The sequence below is a fragment of the Papilio polytes genome, unplaced genomic scaffold (genome assembly GCF_000836215.1).
Source record: "Papilio polytes unplaced genomic scaffold, Ppol_1.0 DF824069.1, whole genome shotgun sequence".
Lineage (NCBI taxonomy): Eukaryota > Metazoa > Arthropoda > Insecta > Lepidoptera > Papilionidae > Papilio > Papilio polytes.
This window is the reverse complement of record NW_013525135.1, coordinates 41929-59147: the sequence shown is the minus strand read 5'-3', so window position 1 is coordinate 59147 and position 17219 is coordinate 41929. Positions and strand designations below refer to the sequence as shown.

Here is a 17219-nt window from a genome sequence, read left to right as displayed (position 1 = left end):
GAGCCGCTAGCCGCGCACACCCGGGCCGCGCGGCGCCGAGACCGGCCGGTCACTCCTACTGATGGAGAGAAAGAGGTGAACACGTCGCGTTTGTATTTTTATATAATTCCTATACTCTTTAAATACACGTGACATCGATCCAGTTGCTCGCTGAAAATGTTTTTCGTAAATAATTTTGTTAAAGAAAAACTTTTTGATTTCCATAAGCCATATTACATTAACTACCGTATAGTTATCTACATAATGTCCTTACGGTTGAAATGACATCTTTTTATTAATAGGCAATATTTAAGTATTGAAAGCTGCCATTGCTCTCTTCTTCGCATCCATAGTTCTCTCCTTGTGACATGTCATACTTTCCTTCACACAGCCTGCCTGTACAATGCTAAAGCTCGCTTGCTCATCGCTTTCTGATTTTTTATCACTTGCAAGCTTTCCTTAATTCCCTCGTTTCCTATCAAATGCATTCACGTTAATGCAATACAACATTAAACTTTCGTGAACTAATGATCATGAGAAACGGCTAATAACGAACAGAACAGGCCAGTCCCGTTTCTGACGAAGAACTTCAATTTCTTTATTTCTATCTCTGTTCGCCCAAAACTCCATATTGTGATCTTATTAGGATTCATGACAGATCTTGTGATTCCACTAACATATCATACGGCCCGTTGGCTGCGGCTCTATTGTCTCATTGTTCTGTGAATTCTGTGGATTTTTAGCGCCATAAATGTTGAAAAAAAATATATTTCAAGAGATTTGGACAAGGGTGGTGACTTTTATTATTGTCTGGAAGCTCTTATATGCTTCACCGCGCAGGGTCAGATGAGTGCGTCACACGAAGGTATCGTTGAGACACTACAAACAATGCGATAAACACCAGGCAGTGTCGTCACCCGCCGACCAGCGACCGGCGACTCTATCTCTACATCACATAACAACAATGATAGGAGCACCGCGCTATACTCGCCATTCTTACTATAATTACTTCATTTAGGATTCTTAATACTGGGTGTCTGTTTAATACTGGGTGAAAATTCGAATGAACAACTGGGATACCGAAGTATGTACACGAAGGAAGCCCAAGCATTCATTATTACTAATGTCTAATCCGTTTATAAAACATCAATACCCGTCCATAGTCATTTGTACTCGTATGTGTGGGCGGTGGGTGCCGGCGTAGGGCGCTCGCGGTGGGAGGCAGGCGGCCGGTCTATGGCTTCGTATTTTTGTCATTTCTAAGCATTCCGTGCATCTGTCATTGGAAATCTTCCAAGGTTGGGTCCTTAAACCGCATTAAGTCACAACTACTCTAGTCTCTTTACGAAGTAACATAGAGATCGTAGTTAGCGAGGCGAAAGGGCGCGAAAGGGCGCGAACTTACGCTAGGTGCGCAGGTCACGGCGTGCGTCGCTGAGCGCGGGCCAGCGGCGCCGGCTGGCCGTGCTGCGCTCCGCCACCATGCCGCTGCCGCTGTCCGCGGTGAGCCACATTTACCATGTCGTAGCCTGCCCGACGCTCTGTTGCAACAAGGTATAGAATCGTTTTCATTGCGTGCGCTTTACGCTTCGCATCACTAACTCCTTGCTCCAACGCTTCGGCAACGTCGCTTTGTGTGAGAAAGATTTATTTCATGCGGAGCCCTACTTACACCATAAAGACGGGGCACCGCCTCTTCATGACGTCATTGCAAACTGCTTTACTTCTCTAAACAGATAATTAAAACTAATTCGTACTAGGATAAAAGTAAACATTGGATTAAAACTCATCACTGGCGCGTTTATAATATTCTCGTTAAGTGCAGTCGCGCCTCCTCTGTTCCCCTGTACAAATACATATCGGTCTGCAGACTAAACATTTTAGTGAAGAGTTTACGCTTCGCCAAGACGAGGTCGATCGCGTTTCCTTCTCATGGCACTTTGCACAAATATTTAAATCGGCATACATTAGCAGCGGGGAGATAGCAGCGGGTGATCCGCGGCCTCATACCACACTGGTCCGGCGTCACACACACCTACTAATATGCTTTGGGACAATAGGGCAAGTGAAAACTGACGCCTTTCCGAATGATGCCGCCTGCAAATGATCCGAATATGATACAAACAAATACGAATGATACTCATTGTTTACAGCATCTTTCGTATTTTCCAACTGAAAATCAAACATTTAGACGCAAAACAATTCCATTCCAAATACTTTGGCAGGTGGCGGGTTCCCCCTCCCCCGCGCCGCTACCGCTCACTGCGCGACGTCGCCGACTAGGAGACTCACTACTCACTAGACACTTATATCGAACGATCTTAATTTTCTGCATTACTATAGAACCATATTATTGTATTATTGGGTAGCAGATCCACAGACCCGTTTTAAGGGGAATTCTTGTAATCGGTCACTGGTCTGCAGGTATGCTGCATGACCAGCGGCGGCGGCGAAGGCCTTCATGACTCCCCATTATTGCATATAACGAGTGCTCGACGAAACAGGCCATGCATTCTGCTGACGGTAGATTGCCCTGGCAACCTGACCCGGTGTCATCTTCCTCTGGAAAAAAATATGCCTCCGGATAAACTCGGAGTGCTTAAACGATTTTAAAATCGTCTTCTAGCTCACTGAGCTTGTCGTCGGTGAATAACCTTGTCTTTGTTTGCGCGCCTGACTGTTTAATCGTACTTTAGTTCTTAGCACATTTATATGATGAGCATAATGTCGTTTGTTAGGTGCGCGGGCCGGAGAGGTCGCGCGGCCGGCGCCGGTGCCAAATGCCCGCGACGAAGGGAAAGTGGTATGTCATCGGGCGGGATGTGGGCTGTGGATCCAATTTTAAATATCAGCCGATAGTTGTGCGAGCGTGGCCGGCGCGTTCGGTCACTCTGTCGCTCACACGGTAGCGCGCTGCCTCATACTCCACCTCACGCGACACATCACAGCTGCACACGTGTGTCGTCCAGTGTTTACGCTATTAGCCCTATATCCATTTTACAATAACTATGTGTCGTAGCTACGATTAAAGCCAACGATGGAGAGAAAAAGGTGATAGTGATAGTATACATTCGTACATGTACACTCACCGTGACTGTGGGTGTCTACTGCCGTATCGTTTGTATTGATACTCATTGTGGACACATCTGTCCCATTCACGGTCTCTTTGAAACAACAGGGACAACAATTCGTGCTGTCACAGTGGTCACCGCAGTAGAAGCCCACATTGTTATCCTTGTTGCGGCAATGTTGTAGAACAGGCTTTACGACAATGGAGACTCACTGGTAGTGGTAGACAATAGATAATCTTGCTTTTGCTAAAACAATACCCAGCCACGAAAGAATGGTATGCGATAAAAAATTTTGTCTGTTTTAGTCGTAGTTTTTCGTAATAACAAAAAAAATGAACTGCAGATCCTACGGCTTCTGTTTACCTTACTTCGTATTTATATTTTTTTTAATTCAAGCATTAAATTATAAAGTAGTATTATATAGCAACATGATTGTCATCGCGCACTAAATAATATGTTATAAATTTAGGGCGTTTTAGTTAAGAATGAAAGGGAGCGGTCCGCTAGCTTAGCTCGCTTCTGACTTTCGGCAACCGACGCTTTCAATAAGACGATGCTGCGTCGCAAGATGCGCCGCCTGAGCGCGGAGTCCGCTGACCCCTCGGCCTATGACCTCGCCAGGAGCCGGCGCGCCTCGCTCAGCGCGGAGCAGCGCCGGCGCCTCAGCCTGCTGCGGGCGGCCAGCGCGCCGCTCCCGCCCGACCCGGCGCCGGTGAGCCACCTTTACCATTCGCTCCCCTGCCCGCGACTCTGCTGCCGCCAGGTCTGTGTCTGCCTCCCCTCCCCTGCCTCACCTCACCTCGCCTCACCACGCGTCTCTAACACATCCTTACTTATTAATGTTGCCTCAAATGAGTAGGTATATAAATTTAAATAATATTAACGAAATATGAAAGGCCGGTGGAAAAGATTGAGTTTTATTTCAACCTTTCTTCTTAGAGCTTCAGTATGCCTCCACTGTACCTACAGTGATCTGGAGGAAAAATCCCGAATGTTAATTCAAAAAACTCGCGTGGAAAAAGGATTTTCCGGACACGAGCCGCCAGTAGCCGCCAGTAGTGTCGAATTTGATATAAATTCCCAAGCATATATTACCAAGATATTAGGGGAGTTTTAAGTTTGCAGCAGCAATTATATGGAATTCTCACTCTCCCCCCTTAAGAAGAAAATGAGTACCGATAACTTTAAACAGAAATAAAAGCTAGCACTGCTGAAACGACATCTTGATGCAGAAAAGATTAAACACTGGAAACACCTAAGTCTAAAGAGGTATCTATAATCTTACAAATATTATAAATGCGAAGGTTTAAATAGATGGATGAATGTAAGGAATTACCACCAAAATGGATGAATGGATCTCGATCAAATTTGATATAGACGGGGAGTGGAGTTTGGAAGAATAACGTGGTCTACTTACCTTTGTTTTTTCCACGGGGACGAAATCTATAATATGCCATTATACTCATCACACTCTTGGCACTACGTAATATCATTCACACAAATACAAATACACTTTCTCACATGTACACTCACACGCACTCACACAATACACACAAGTCACATGCATATAGAGAGTTGAGGGGGCTTTATTTCAATTTTTATTTTGGAATTAGTTCTTTATTAACTATTTTATTTGAGTTATTGTTTATCGCTGTTTACTTTTTTTCTTTAGGTTTTTACATCTGTTAAGAATATTAAGCTGAGTTTGTTTATAGTGACATCCGACTATCTACTCTTCATTATATATCTTGGGAAGGGGGGGAGGGGTATGGCTGAAATCCATCTCGACACTGGATTTCAACCAGTATCGGTTAAGCTGAGCCTTCCCCTTTTGCCATTTGTCACAAACTTTTATATAACTATGTTTTTATTTTGTACAGTTCTGTGTATATTTTTTGATAGAAATAAAAGGTTTTTATTTAATCATTTATTACTAACTATTATTATTTCTACGGTTGTCAAGCTTACATCATGTATCTCTGTATTGACAAAGAAAAGTTTGGATGTATGCATGAGTGTTTGTTACAATTTGTAACCTAAACGGCCGAAAGGATCTCAATGATATTTGGCACAGAACCTAGTCTGGAAGAACACGTAGGCCACAATTTTTTTTTTAATTCCACGCGGACGGAGTCGCAGGCGAAAGTTAATAAATGAATATGTGTTCCCTTGCCCTTAGACGTAGATAGAGTTGACAGTGAACCAACACAAACAAATGTGTCACTAGTTGCAGAGTGTTTTAGCTCAGCCGACACAGACACAGAACGAAGTCCCGCCTGGGGTAACTGTCAGTCACCTCCCTTGCTCTGTGATTACAACTTAGGCGAGGTATTTATGAATTTGAGGAATTAAAATTATACATCAATGAACTGGTTTACAAAATATAAAGGAACCTGATTTCACAGAAAAAATAAATTTGTCAAATCATAGGTTTTCAAGACCTTGAAATGACTTCTTTCTTCTTTTTGCTTCTTCAGTTCACGTAAATGTAGACTGTGTAACATCACCGGTAAAGGTCAATTGCATCGTGTAAAACATAAACATATTCTTTAAAGGTATCGACATCATGCACATTTATCATTTTCATGTAATTTTCACAGAGCATGTTGTACTAAATGTATTTAAAAACTAGGTATTCTTTACATTAGTATTACAGTGACTGATGTTAAAATCATGTATACTCTACATACTTTATATCTACAAGTCCGAGGAGAACTTTACTTGACGCTCGATATCTGCTTCTAATATAACCGTGTCTTGCGGTACAAATGACTTGTAATCGAAAAAACACATTACAGGTTGTTTGGAGCTCAAAACGCGACATCGCGAAGTATTCAAATGTGTGCGTTGCGTTTACAAGATTATAATAATTTATGTGCAATTACACGGCGGTAGTAACGGCGCCGGCAGCGGCGGCATGGCAAATATTATTAGTGCGCGTGAGTTACGGACGTTACATTACAATACTGTTTAGGTGGAATCGTGGTCAAGCGCTGCTTTATTTCGAACGGATTGAGCCTTACAGCATCGGCTGTCGTTGCATGTTTCACCGACATGTATTTCCGTTATTTTTTCATCAGGCGTTTACTTTCCACTCGTCACCCGCCATCCCGCCAAGCGCTTAGATGTTCGCGAGACTGCTAAATCGGTGTAGATCAACTTTATAGTAAGTTTAAGCTTCTAGTTGTTACTTGCTAGTGAGAGGTAATACCCTCTTACCTGTCACTAACAGGTTTTCCTTATTTATTAAACAAAAATATCGTTGGCATTTCCGCTGTTTTCCGCATTTTTTAAATCTTTTAATATAAAGCACGTCATATGTAGAGCCTCTTGAGTCCAACAACAGTAGCTGTAGGTGTCGCATGACATATACACGTACCTACGAGTACATACATACTTTACCGGGGCACAATTATTGCAATTATTTACGTGCAATTGACAGACCGTGCACAAGTCGCCGCCGTGCCCTCATTGCACACATATACACACATATCTGTACCTACTCACTGATGCCTATTATTAACAAGTTAATATTATGACAGAGCGTACAGCGATTGATTATTAAGTCCATAGTTATGTAGAAATAAATCGCAAAAAGTGGGGGAAATACAATTTGCTGCATTAATTATTGCCTCCGTCTACTGGGGCTTCAGTTTCCGGCTCGTCAGGAAGAGTAAATAAACCAGTGGAAGCATCAATAGAGAGGAGATGAAACATGGCCAGAGTATAACTGTAGCAATAGGAGCTAAACTCTGCTCGAGTTATCGCCGAACGCTTTTTTATTTTTCCTATTTTTTAACCGCTACACATTTTTTCCGGTGACACAGGAAAACATTGCAACACAGCGCACCGCAGCCGAGACATTTCTAGTTCGCCGGCACAATTCTTGGCACCGGCGCGTAAACAATAAAATTTGACGCGCGGCTGTTAACCCGCTTACGTAACGCGCCGTCCGCAACGAGCCACAATGCCGGCTGCCCGCTGCCTGCTGCCTGTTGCCCGCTGCCAGCTGCTGCCTCCTTGTAGATAGGCTGTACTACTGTACGACCGACGACAGGAAGCTTCGGATCCTCAATACGACCAGAGTGCATTTTATGATACTTTCCTAAATTGATATAGCTAAGATACAAGAATACTCAGGGAATGAGAGTACTCAATGGCACAAGAAAAAGACGCCGTGGTTGCACTGAATATAAACGGGGACAAGTTACAGCTAAAAATATTAAAATTGCCAGAAATTCTTTTGGTATAAACGGGAGAGTGTGAATACGCCTTAGGAGCGTTTATTAAAAGCGATCGAGGAGCGGCGGTAGTGCAGCGCGCGACACTGAGCCCCCGGCAGCCGCGGCACTCGCTAGCTACCGGCAATCGCCACCACCGGCGTCCACCCGCGTCCACCTACATCCACCCGCGCCCGGCCACGTCCATCCGCGTCCACCGGCGTCCAGCCGCGATCGCCCGCGACCACTGACAGCGCCGGCTCTCGCACCATGACAGGCCGCGGCGTCTGTGCTCAGGTACTGTGACGTCTTGACGAAAAATATTCAGTTGCACACCACGCAGATTTGTTTGAAATACTCGTATCTATTAAAAACAACAGTGATAGCGTAGAGTGAGCGTGGACATGAAGTAAAGATTATTTGAGTCCGTATCTGTTTCGTTTAGTTAAGTTTGTATGAACAGTTTTTTGTTAATACAAGAAAATTAAACAAATCAAGTTGTTGACTTTTATTGTTTAATACAGATGATAAACCCACCAACATACACCAAAACACACAAACACCCAGCAACACACATGGACGACGTTTTTTTCATTTGTTTTTATAACATTTTATTGTGTAATGTCTTAAATGATTAAACCTATACCTACTTCATATGACATAAAGCAAACCTGTGTGACGAGGGAGAAACTGAAGTACCTCTCCGATTGTTGCAGAAGTACGTGGTCAGCACCGACCGCAGCGGTGACATCCACGTGCATGTGCAGGTGAGCACGGCGCCTACGCCGACTCCTGCCCCTACGCCTTCTCCCGCGTCTTCACCCACGCCCGCGCCCTTGCCCATCCAACGCTTGCACTGTTTGAATTAAATAACAAGCGTTCACGAGTATTTGAAGTATAGAGACGAGCGTTCCTCACACTCCCGGGTCGTCAGCCTATTTGCAATGATAATAAATGATATAAGGTATTATCTACATACTAGAGCAGCGATCTCTTTAGCGACTTCTCTTCGCCACGACACGACTCACTGCAGTGCACTCAGTTTTGCCTTTGGTCCAAGGATGTCATAGACGTACCGAGATACGTATACGCTAATGACCTGGATGCTTTGAAAGGCAAGCCGAACCGGCTCTTGTAATATTTCAAGGACCTCAACATATTTGTTATGTTCGTGTATATTCTGTATCTGAGTAAACAAAAAACGCCGTAGCTATTTTCATAGAGGACGCGGACGCGACCGACACGTGGCCACTCCGCGGCGGCTATTAGCACACGGCGGCAGGAGCGTTTGCAAATTTAAAATTATTTTTTCGCATTAAACGGTTGTTAAAGACGTACTGTTCGCTCAACCTGCACCGCCCCGCCTGGCGATTAGCCCTGCGGCGATCACTCGACGACGCCGTCGCGAAAAATGCCAGAGGAATACAATTAACAATTTGTTCTACAAAGACTTAATGTAAATTTTCATACAATTCTACTGAAGTAATAACATTCCATCATATAATCTTTTTACCTTCCGCTTTTATAGAATTTTTGTTATTGAAAGTTTTATCGGCAGCGAGCATTAAGGGCATTAGGCACGCGAAGTGACAGGAGACAGTTAACGAGCAAAGGCAACAGGTGGCCAGCCACAGGCGACAGGTAAAAGTGACCGGGTGTTCTGTTGCAGGGCGACCTGAGTCAGCAGGACAAAAGATGCGTCTTCCTTACAGTCCATGATTTGGGCACAAACCGTAAGTCACGTTCCATTAGCAGTTTAATTATATTTTAAATTGTCATAATTTGAGGCACGTCTCACTTTTACTAATCTCCAGAAACAATCTGAAGTCCTTCACTCTAAATCAATCAAATCAATCTCGCTTATTGTTTGGAATCTGTTTTGGGGGGAACGTCGAATTACGTTAGGTTTAACACGACTGCTTTAAATTTGCCGGTCGTCTCGAATTAGAGCATAGCCTCATCCCATCCGACTGCACTCGACTCGTGGCTCTTGATAGAGTGTAGCAGTCGGCGAGTCAAGCCGTGCCGAGCTGTGTCGAATTCCGTGCGACGAGGGCACGCTGATTGGTTTCGTGTTTGATTTCGCAGATACGTCACTGGTGGACTTCGTAAACTGTCCCGCAATGGCCGAGATCAAGGAGCGCTCCTGCTTCATCCACGTGGACGTGCCAGGCCACGAGGAGAGCTCGCCCGACCTGCCCGAGTCGTCAGTGTCACACTAATTGTTCTACATTTAAATATGGTCTTTTAATTAATCCAACTAAGATAATAATTCGCTAGGATATGGTCATATCAAATCAGTGTTCGCACCTTCGAGTACTGGAGCATTGACATATGTTGTGAGTGTATGCGACAGGTACCCTTTCCCGTCGCTGCAGACGCTCGGCGAGGACCTAGTGACGGTGCTGGACTTCCTGCGGGTGCGGTACGCGGTGGGGCTAGGCGAGGGTGCGGGCGCCAACGTGCTGGCGCGCTGCGGGCTGGCGCACCCGGCGCGCCTGCTGGGCCTCGTGCTCGTCAACTGTACCGCCTCTACCTCTTCGGTGGCTGATGCGTTTCGGAGTCGCTTCTCGCGCTGGCGCGGCGCCGACATCTCGCACTCGGAGGAGGACTTCCTTATCTACCACAAGTTTGGACACGTGAGTTCTCTGCAAGAACCCCTTCACTATCGCTACCAGGTTTGTTCTCTTTTGTTTGCTAACCTTTTTTTCCACGGCGGAGCTCACGCCGTAGCTAGTAGGACACCGACACCGACACCGACATCGGCACGAAATCAACACATTATTTCGTAAAAATTGTTGTTCTTAATCTTTCTGTCTGTGAAATATATAACTATACCTAATATGGTTTATGTTAAAATACAGTTAATGATGTCGCTAAATTTGGTCAGAGCTGGTTGACGCGCTGGCATTGGCTCATTTAATTGATCAATATCGGAGAGCGAGAGTTCTTTATTTGATACTAGCTGTTGCTCGCGACTTCGCCCGCGTGGTATAACAAATAGAACCTATTACGTTCTCCCTTTTTTTCAACCTATTACCAAAAGTATTAACTTAGTAGTAATAATCTACGTATTAACAAAAATCTATCGCTGCAAGATTCCAAATTTCTAAGCCCGGTAGCATGTAAGCTGATTTTTCGGTTACCCTTATTGTTTGTGTTTGCGATATCTTCTAAACTATTAGTCCAATTTAAATACTGTATCAATTTTATTCTACATTAAATTCTCCGGATAACAAACGCATTTCTTTGGATAAGGATTAATATTGAAACCAATAAAAAAAGGCTGCAAATAGCGTAAGGTTTTTAATTGATTTTGTGAACAAAAAAGTGGTTATTGTAAGAGAAGCGTTAAAGATAGATATATACTATCGCAGACTTTTCTATAGAACTTTTTGAGATCTACAATTCTTCCATACATCATTTTTTATATACTTCTAACGGTTTAGGCAGCGTAAGCCGAGAAAAGTTAAAGTTTAGTAATTTTTTGACGCCGGCGTCCAAAAACACGATGTTTATTAATAGTTGCCAAATATTAGTAATAATAAAATATAGCCTATGTTACTCAGAGATAAATTACCTTTCTGATGGTGAAAAATTTTTTAAAATCGGTTCAGTGGTTTTTGAGTTATTTCAAAACATACAAAAATACAATGTTTTCCTCTTTATAATATTAGTATAGAAGACCGTCTAAAAGTTAACAGCAACTACTTCAGTTACTTCACTGACAAGGAAGTACCTTGCAAGTAAGCAGAGGCACGCACAAGAGCGGCTCCGCGCAGCTGTTAAGAATGATTCCTTTTACTCATTGCCGTGTTCACGAATAAAACGTCATATGCAATGCGGTTACGTAGCCTTGAGGTACATAAATACATACATACATCCGTACTACTATGAGTATCGCAACCGTCGCATTGCTAGCAGTTCACCAGTAATGAACTTTAATTACACAGGAGGCAGCTACATCTAATGGTAAGTTGCAATTAACCTCATAAATTCCTTATTGAAAGTCTACACATACGTCTGAAGCCTGAGCTCCTCCCGTTTCTCTGACCTTTGTAAACCTTTGTGAACTCTCTTGTCAGCAAGGTTAATCTGAAATTTTGCTAAGTCCAGACGATAAATCGGGCATCCTTCTCTGATACTATTTAAACTTCGGGCAGATTGTGACGTTTAGTGCAACCTACTTGTCGGCGATTGGTTTTTTACCAATCCGGGATTGGTTTACGTTACAACGTGAACCAATCCCCTATACCTAAGTATTATCATTTATTGCAAAGTATTTTTTGTTTTAACAATCCACCACGTGCGTGACGAGTGATTATATTTTTTGTTCCGTAGTGTCTTATAACCTTCACAAGTAAACACGATAATAGTCGTTCAATCGCAGCGCGCGCTCCGGAGAATTTATTACGACACTCGTGTAATTATACTTACTGCTGCTTTGTCGATGAGCAATTTATTTTCTGTTGAGTTTTTTCCTATAGATTCAAGATTAGCTTATTGACATTTATGTTTTTGATTAACTGTAACCAAGTTCACTTTGATGTTGAGTATTGCACGTTGTGTAACGCACGCGGCTCCAATAACTGACGGCATCGCACATCGTTGCTCACAGCCCCACAGCCATCGACTGCTGTTACCCTGCGAGGTTCACGCTCGCGCCGACCGCATTATGACAGACCACAATCAACATTATTCGCTGTCGTTTCATATTCCATATTGCCTTCTTCTATAACTAGATCTTTCTTAGTTCTAATAAAGCACTAACTAATAACTTCAGGTTGGCTCTATTGTCAAAAAGAATAATGAAAATATCGCGACTAATAGTATTATTTTTTGTTGCAGCAAATCCCGGGGGAGGGGGAGCGCGAGCGCACGCTGGCCGAGTACCGGTCGCGGTTGCGCGGCAATCTCAACCCGCATAACCTCAAGCAGTACGTGCGCGCCTTCATCAAGTGAGTTTGGCATCCCGTAGTGGCTCATGTAGTGCGCATTAAGTAATGATGGTGCCCTGTACCGCGTTACAGTCGCAAGGACCTGGTGCTGCGCGGCTGCCGACCGGACCTGCTGCTGGTGACGGGTGCGCGCAGCCCCTACGCCGCCGTGGTCGAGAAGATGTACCGCGACCTCGACAAGGACAAGGTTACCATTCTCAAGGTGGATAACGTGGGCGACGTGCTCGCCGAGGCGGTGAGTTCCTTTCTCTCCTGCTCCTATCCAGCGGTCACGCCATCGCCTTGCATTCCTCTCACTATATGTACTCTTCACATATGGAAATGTATTTCAAACAATAGTTAGAGTAAAGTTTTACTACTTTTTATAATCGATATGCATTACCGACACCTTAACCCATTTCTGCTTTACAAGAAAAGAGTGGCAAAGGGATGAAAACCATAATGGTGCCTTAGGCACACACACTCATCAGACGAAACGCTGGATTGCTCCCACTTGTCGTATGCGCCAGGTCCGCACGCTATATTCTCGACGTGTTTTTGTTCGAGCGTACGTTTGTTGTCAATAAATGATGGTCGGCGGGGTGTGCTTGCAGCCAGCGAAGGTGGCGGTGTCGGTGCTGCTGTTCTGTCAGGGCCAGGGCCTGCTCACCTCGCTGCCGCCGCCCGGAGTGCAGCGCCGCATGTCGCGCAACATCTCCATGGAGGAGTACGACACGCCCAACATCCGCCGGCTATCGCTGACGCCCGCCGCAGCCGCCGCGCCCGCCACGCCCGCTGCGCCCGCGCACACCACGCCGTAGCCAGCAAGAGCCTGCCGCACCGCTTCCTCTGCTGCGGTGGATCTTTGTCATATACCATCTTATAATTTCATGTCGTGTCATTGCCGTTTACAATTGTCGTAGACTTTTGTATCTGTTTTGTAAGCCTATTTTTTGTACATCTAATGTTTTTCTTGTAAATTATGGTAAAAGTAAAGATACATATTTGTTTTAGTTTTTGACCAGTTTTATTGAATTGGATCTGATCATTTGGTTTAAATCTAGTAAGTAACCACCTCCTTTTGACAAATAGATCTGGTAAAAGACCATTTCATTTGGAAGGAAATTGTGAACAAGTGAATAGTAAAAAATAAAAAATATACCGATGTGATCCTTATAATCTCTAGATTGGCGATATTTCAACGGTTTAAAGATGTATACGTTGAGAATTGGATCCATTACCTTTGGGTGTCGAGTTTCTCAGTCATAATTGAGAACGTATCAAGATATCTCCCGACTACATTTTATTTCGTAAAAAATATAAATATTGAAGATTTGAAAAGATAAATATTGAAGATTGAATACTCATCAGACAAAACGCGGAATTGCTTCCACTTCACGCCTGTTTTCTGTGTGGTCGTGGTATTACACCGAGCGAGCCGGCCCATTCGTGCGAAGATGTTAAAGCGGGCTCTACCACTGTTAAATCATACATGCGTCCCCTTGAAATTAGAGAATTTCTTGAGTTAACAAATGGTATCACATTTTCGTTACAACAGACATAAGATGATTCATGTTTTCACCAGTAATTATTGGACCCCCTAGTTTTTTTCCGCGATAAAAATATCTCCCACTGTGAAGAAAACCTCTGTGATACTGCTTTTAAAAACTTTTATTTCTTGTTTTCATGGAATATCATTAAAAAACCACACATAATACGTAAAGTAATGAGGCGAAGTGAACTGACAAGCTATGTCACTATTACCCTGAAATTAAATGTTTTATCGATTTTCGATTTTTATTCTTATAGAAGTTGGAATAGATGGAATTATTGTATTAACTTTTGAAATAAGAGAAAAACACTGTTTTTTCAGATTAATAATGACCATAACAAATAATGAGTGAAATAAATATTTATTACTACTACAGCCGTGCGTAATGGAATTGGATTTCGCTATTATGTCTGTCATCGCTAAATTCTCTACATTATAATCAATACTAGAATTGTCCTCTAAATAAGTGAATAAGAAAATGATAATTTTAGTTGAGTTGGATAATTCATCATCATCATCATCATCACCAGCTCTCTATATGTCCCCACCGAGGGGCTCGGAGCCTACCCTAATACGGAGTGACTAGGCCATAGTCAACCACGCTGGCCAAGTGCGGGTTGGTTGACTTCACACAATCTTTGAATTTCTTCGCCGATATGTGCAGGTTGCATTACGATGTTTTCCTTCACCGTAAGAACGTCGGGTAAATTATGTACATATGAAAATACGAAAAATCGAAAATCACATTGGTACATGTCGGGATCCGAACCCAAAACCTGTAGATTACAAGTCAAGTGTTCAAACCACGGAGCCACCGACGCTCAATGACGCATTTAAACCGAACATCGATAGTTCAAAATTGTTCGCTATGTGTGTCGGGTGTCGGTTTCGTTCTATCTTATTTAGACAAACTACAGTATTCATGGATCTGTTACTGGAACATGATAGAGCTCTTGTCGAAAAATTAAAGGCGTGCGAGTCCTCAATACCTGTACCATTTTCCATCTCTGGCCATGGTGACCATATTGAAATATTATTTTAGGACAATAATTATAAAAAAATATTCGTGACCTAACGTCAGCACATCATTGGTTCAGATGGATTTTATTCAAAGGTACTAATGATAAACTTGCTTTATGCGGCATTATATCATACATTTCCCGGTTTTGCTTGCTTTCCATACACGCATCATATACTACTTACCTAGTGGTACTTGTGGGACACGACATGCAGATGGACACCTCCTTGAAATTGACCGCCTCACCTCGATTTTTTTACTTTTTTGATCCAAATCGTTTGTGAATCGTTACAAAGGGTTTGGGAGAAAGAAACTTTTGTTTGAGAGTTCCTACTTTCTCCGTAAAAGCAATTTCAATTTTTAGCGTGAAGTTGGCCCCCACACTCCATTTATTTTTACCTTTTTTATGTAAATCGCTAGAGATTTGTTAGAGAGATTGAGAGTTCTTACTTTTTCTATACAAAATATTTGGAATAATAAAATCGATAATCGAGATAATTTGATTCATGATTGCTAGAATTGGATAGTCGGGCATGGTCACCGTAATTCTTCACTAACAAATTATGTTTAAAACTATTACCTATGAAAAAATAAACAACAATTAGGATAATACTCGCTTTCGCAAGCCTCCACGGCACAAGTTCTCACCAATTTAACAAAGAAATTTTAAAAACATCACGTATTTTAAAAACGCTGCTATTGAAGTCCGGTTTGACAATATCATGCGGTGTTGTCAAGTCAGGTGTTCGAATTTCAAATAAAATAAAAGAAAAATTAAAACACTTCTGACGGAATTAATTTATTTAAGCGTTGCAAAGGTTACGTTGAAGGTTGAACATATTTGGTGATGCATAATACATTTTACGAGCTATAAATTGTTACATTATGCATATTTTGTTTCTAAAAAATAAACAAATTAAATCAAACCGGTAGTTAGAACGCATTTATGTAGTATTTTTCTTTTGTATCAATACGATTTTGATAATATCTGTGGATTTGCAGGATTGCATGAATTGCAGTATCAGACATCTGCATTCAGACACATTGTCATCCCTCTGCCTTACAACAGTGACAACGATGTTCAGTCGAGGTGTTTCTCTCTTCTGCACATGCGCGCTTACGTAAATAACAACCCAACACCTATCAACCTACTACCTGTCAATACCTATACAAGGGACGTCCATGTCTGTCGAGAATAGCGAATAATATTTCATTTTATAACAAAAAAGTTAGTGCAGTAGACGATTCGAAAAATATTTTTACAACCTTTAATTTAATTTCACTTCTCCTGTCGATAAGGATTCATTTAGGACTACAAACGGCCGCCTTGTGAAATATTTTACAACATCTTTGAAACACTTTGAAAGGCTTATAGGCAATTTAAAAGCCACAAAACACATGATAAGGGAAAGAAAGGCAAAGGAAATTAATTATAGGCAATTCTATGATCTTCAATGATGTTAGGACGTTTTTTCAATTAAACTTACCATAAACAGTAAAATTGTAAAAACAATTTTATGATTTTCTTTTATTAGTTACCCAAATAAATAATCCAACGAAATTATATTCAATTATTGTAGCATCAGTAATAATTTGGTCTAAACCAAACTCCATTGCAAGAGAAGGAAAAATTACCCTGCCTCATCTTAGAGTTTAGAGAAAGTGTCCCACTCGACAGGAGGCAGTCGTCACTCCTTCACTTGGAATGTTTCAAGTCTAAGGCCATTGACTGATATGTTCCTCGAGTAAGTAGACTTTATAATGACGAAAGAGACGGTCAAACTTGTTATGAACACGTTGTTGCGCCAGAACACGGCAATGCTCAGCCGCGCATGCCGCCCGTCTACTACACAATTTATATCATATACATCGTACAAACAATTGTATTTGTGTAACTATAGTATAATCGTATAGATATTATGTTTATACCCTGTGCTTTGGACAGGTTTAATTAAAGTTTTGGTCGATTGTTCCGAAAATACTGAAAAAAGTACATGAAATTAAATTTGGCACAGGTGTAGAACTTTATCTGCAATTCATTTTGTTTATTCCGCGCGGACAGAGCGGCGGGCAACAGCTAGTAATACAGTAAACATGAAAACCAGTATAAATTCGTTCTCATTTGTTGTGGTAATTGTAAGGGTGGTATATCAAAATAATCAACATGAAACGAACTATAACTGAATCAGGAACGTCGGTCAATGACGTCACCTCTACCATGCATCGCTTTGTTAATAAAGTTCATACATAATACAACTATATTCGTAATATTCGAGATAGGTTATAATTAACAAAAATATCTTTGCTTATGAGTTATCGTCTAATTTTGACCAATGGTCGTGCACTGGCTATTAATCTTGTTAGTATGCACCTTCATTTGCTGATATACGTTTTACAGCACACTTCTAGAAAACGAAATAATAAATCTTAGTCGAAATCTGG

At 42.1% G+C, this 17219-nt stretch overlaps 1 protein-coding gene across 11 annotated transcripts in view; it reads left to right on the top strand.

Annotated features, from left to right (window-relative positions):
• LOC106100197 (uncharacterized protein ZK1073.1) overlaps positions 1-13223 on the top strand; it is a 16395-nt gene extending 3172 nt beyond the window's left edge. The window contains exons 1-9 of one of the 11 annotated variants that reach the window (XM_013278966.1): positions 1-75; positions 1398-1533; positions 7987-8037; positions 8940-9003; positions 9359-9476; positions 9627-9948; positions 12119-12228; positions 12301-12463; positions 12822-13223. In XM_013278966.1, the coding sequence (XP_013134420.1) occupies positions 62-75; positions 1398-1533; positions 7987-8037; positions 8940-9003; positions 9359-9476; positions 9627-9948; positions 12119-12228; positions 12301-12463; positions 12822-13028 (1185 nt within the window). In that variant the 5' untranslated portion in view covers positions 1-61 and the 3' untranslated portion in view covers positions 13029-13223. Of the gene's footprint in view, positions 76-1389; positions 1534-2356; positions 3031-3519; positions 3814-6891; positions 7568-7986; positions 8038-8939; positions 9004-9358; positions 9477-9626; positions 9949-12118; positions 12229-12300; positions 12464-12821 lie in introns of those variants that run through there. The other 10 variants (XM_013278969.1, XM_013278968.1, XM_013278961.1 and 7 more) reach the window with 10 other exon arrangements.
• Positions 13224-17219: the final 3996 nt, after the last annotated feature.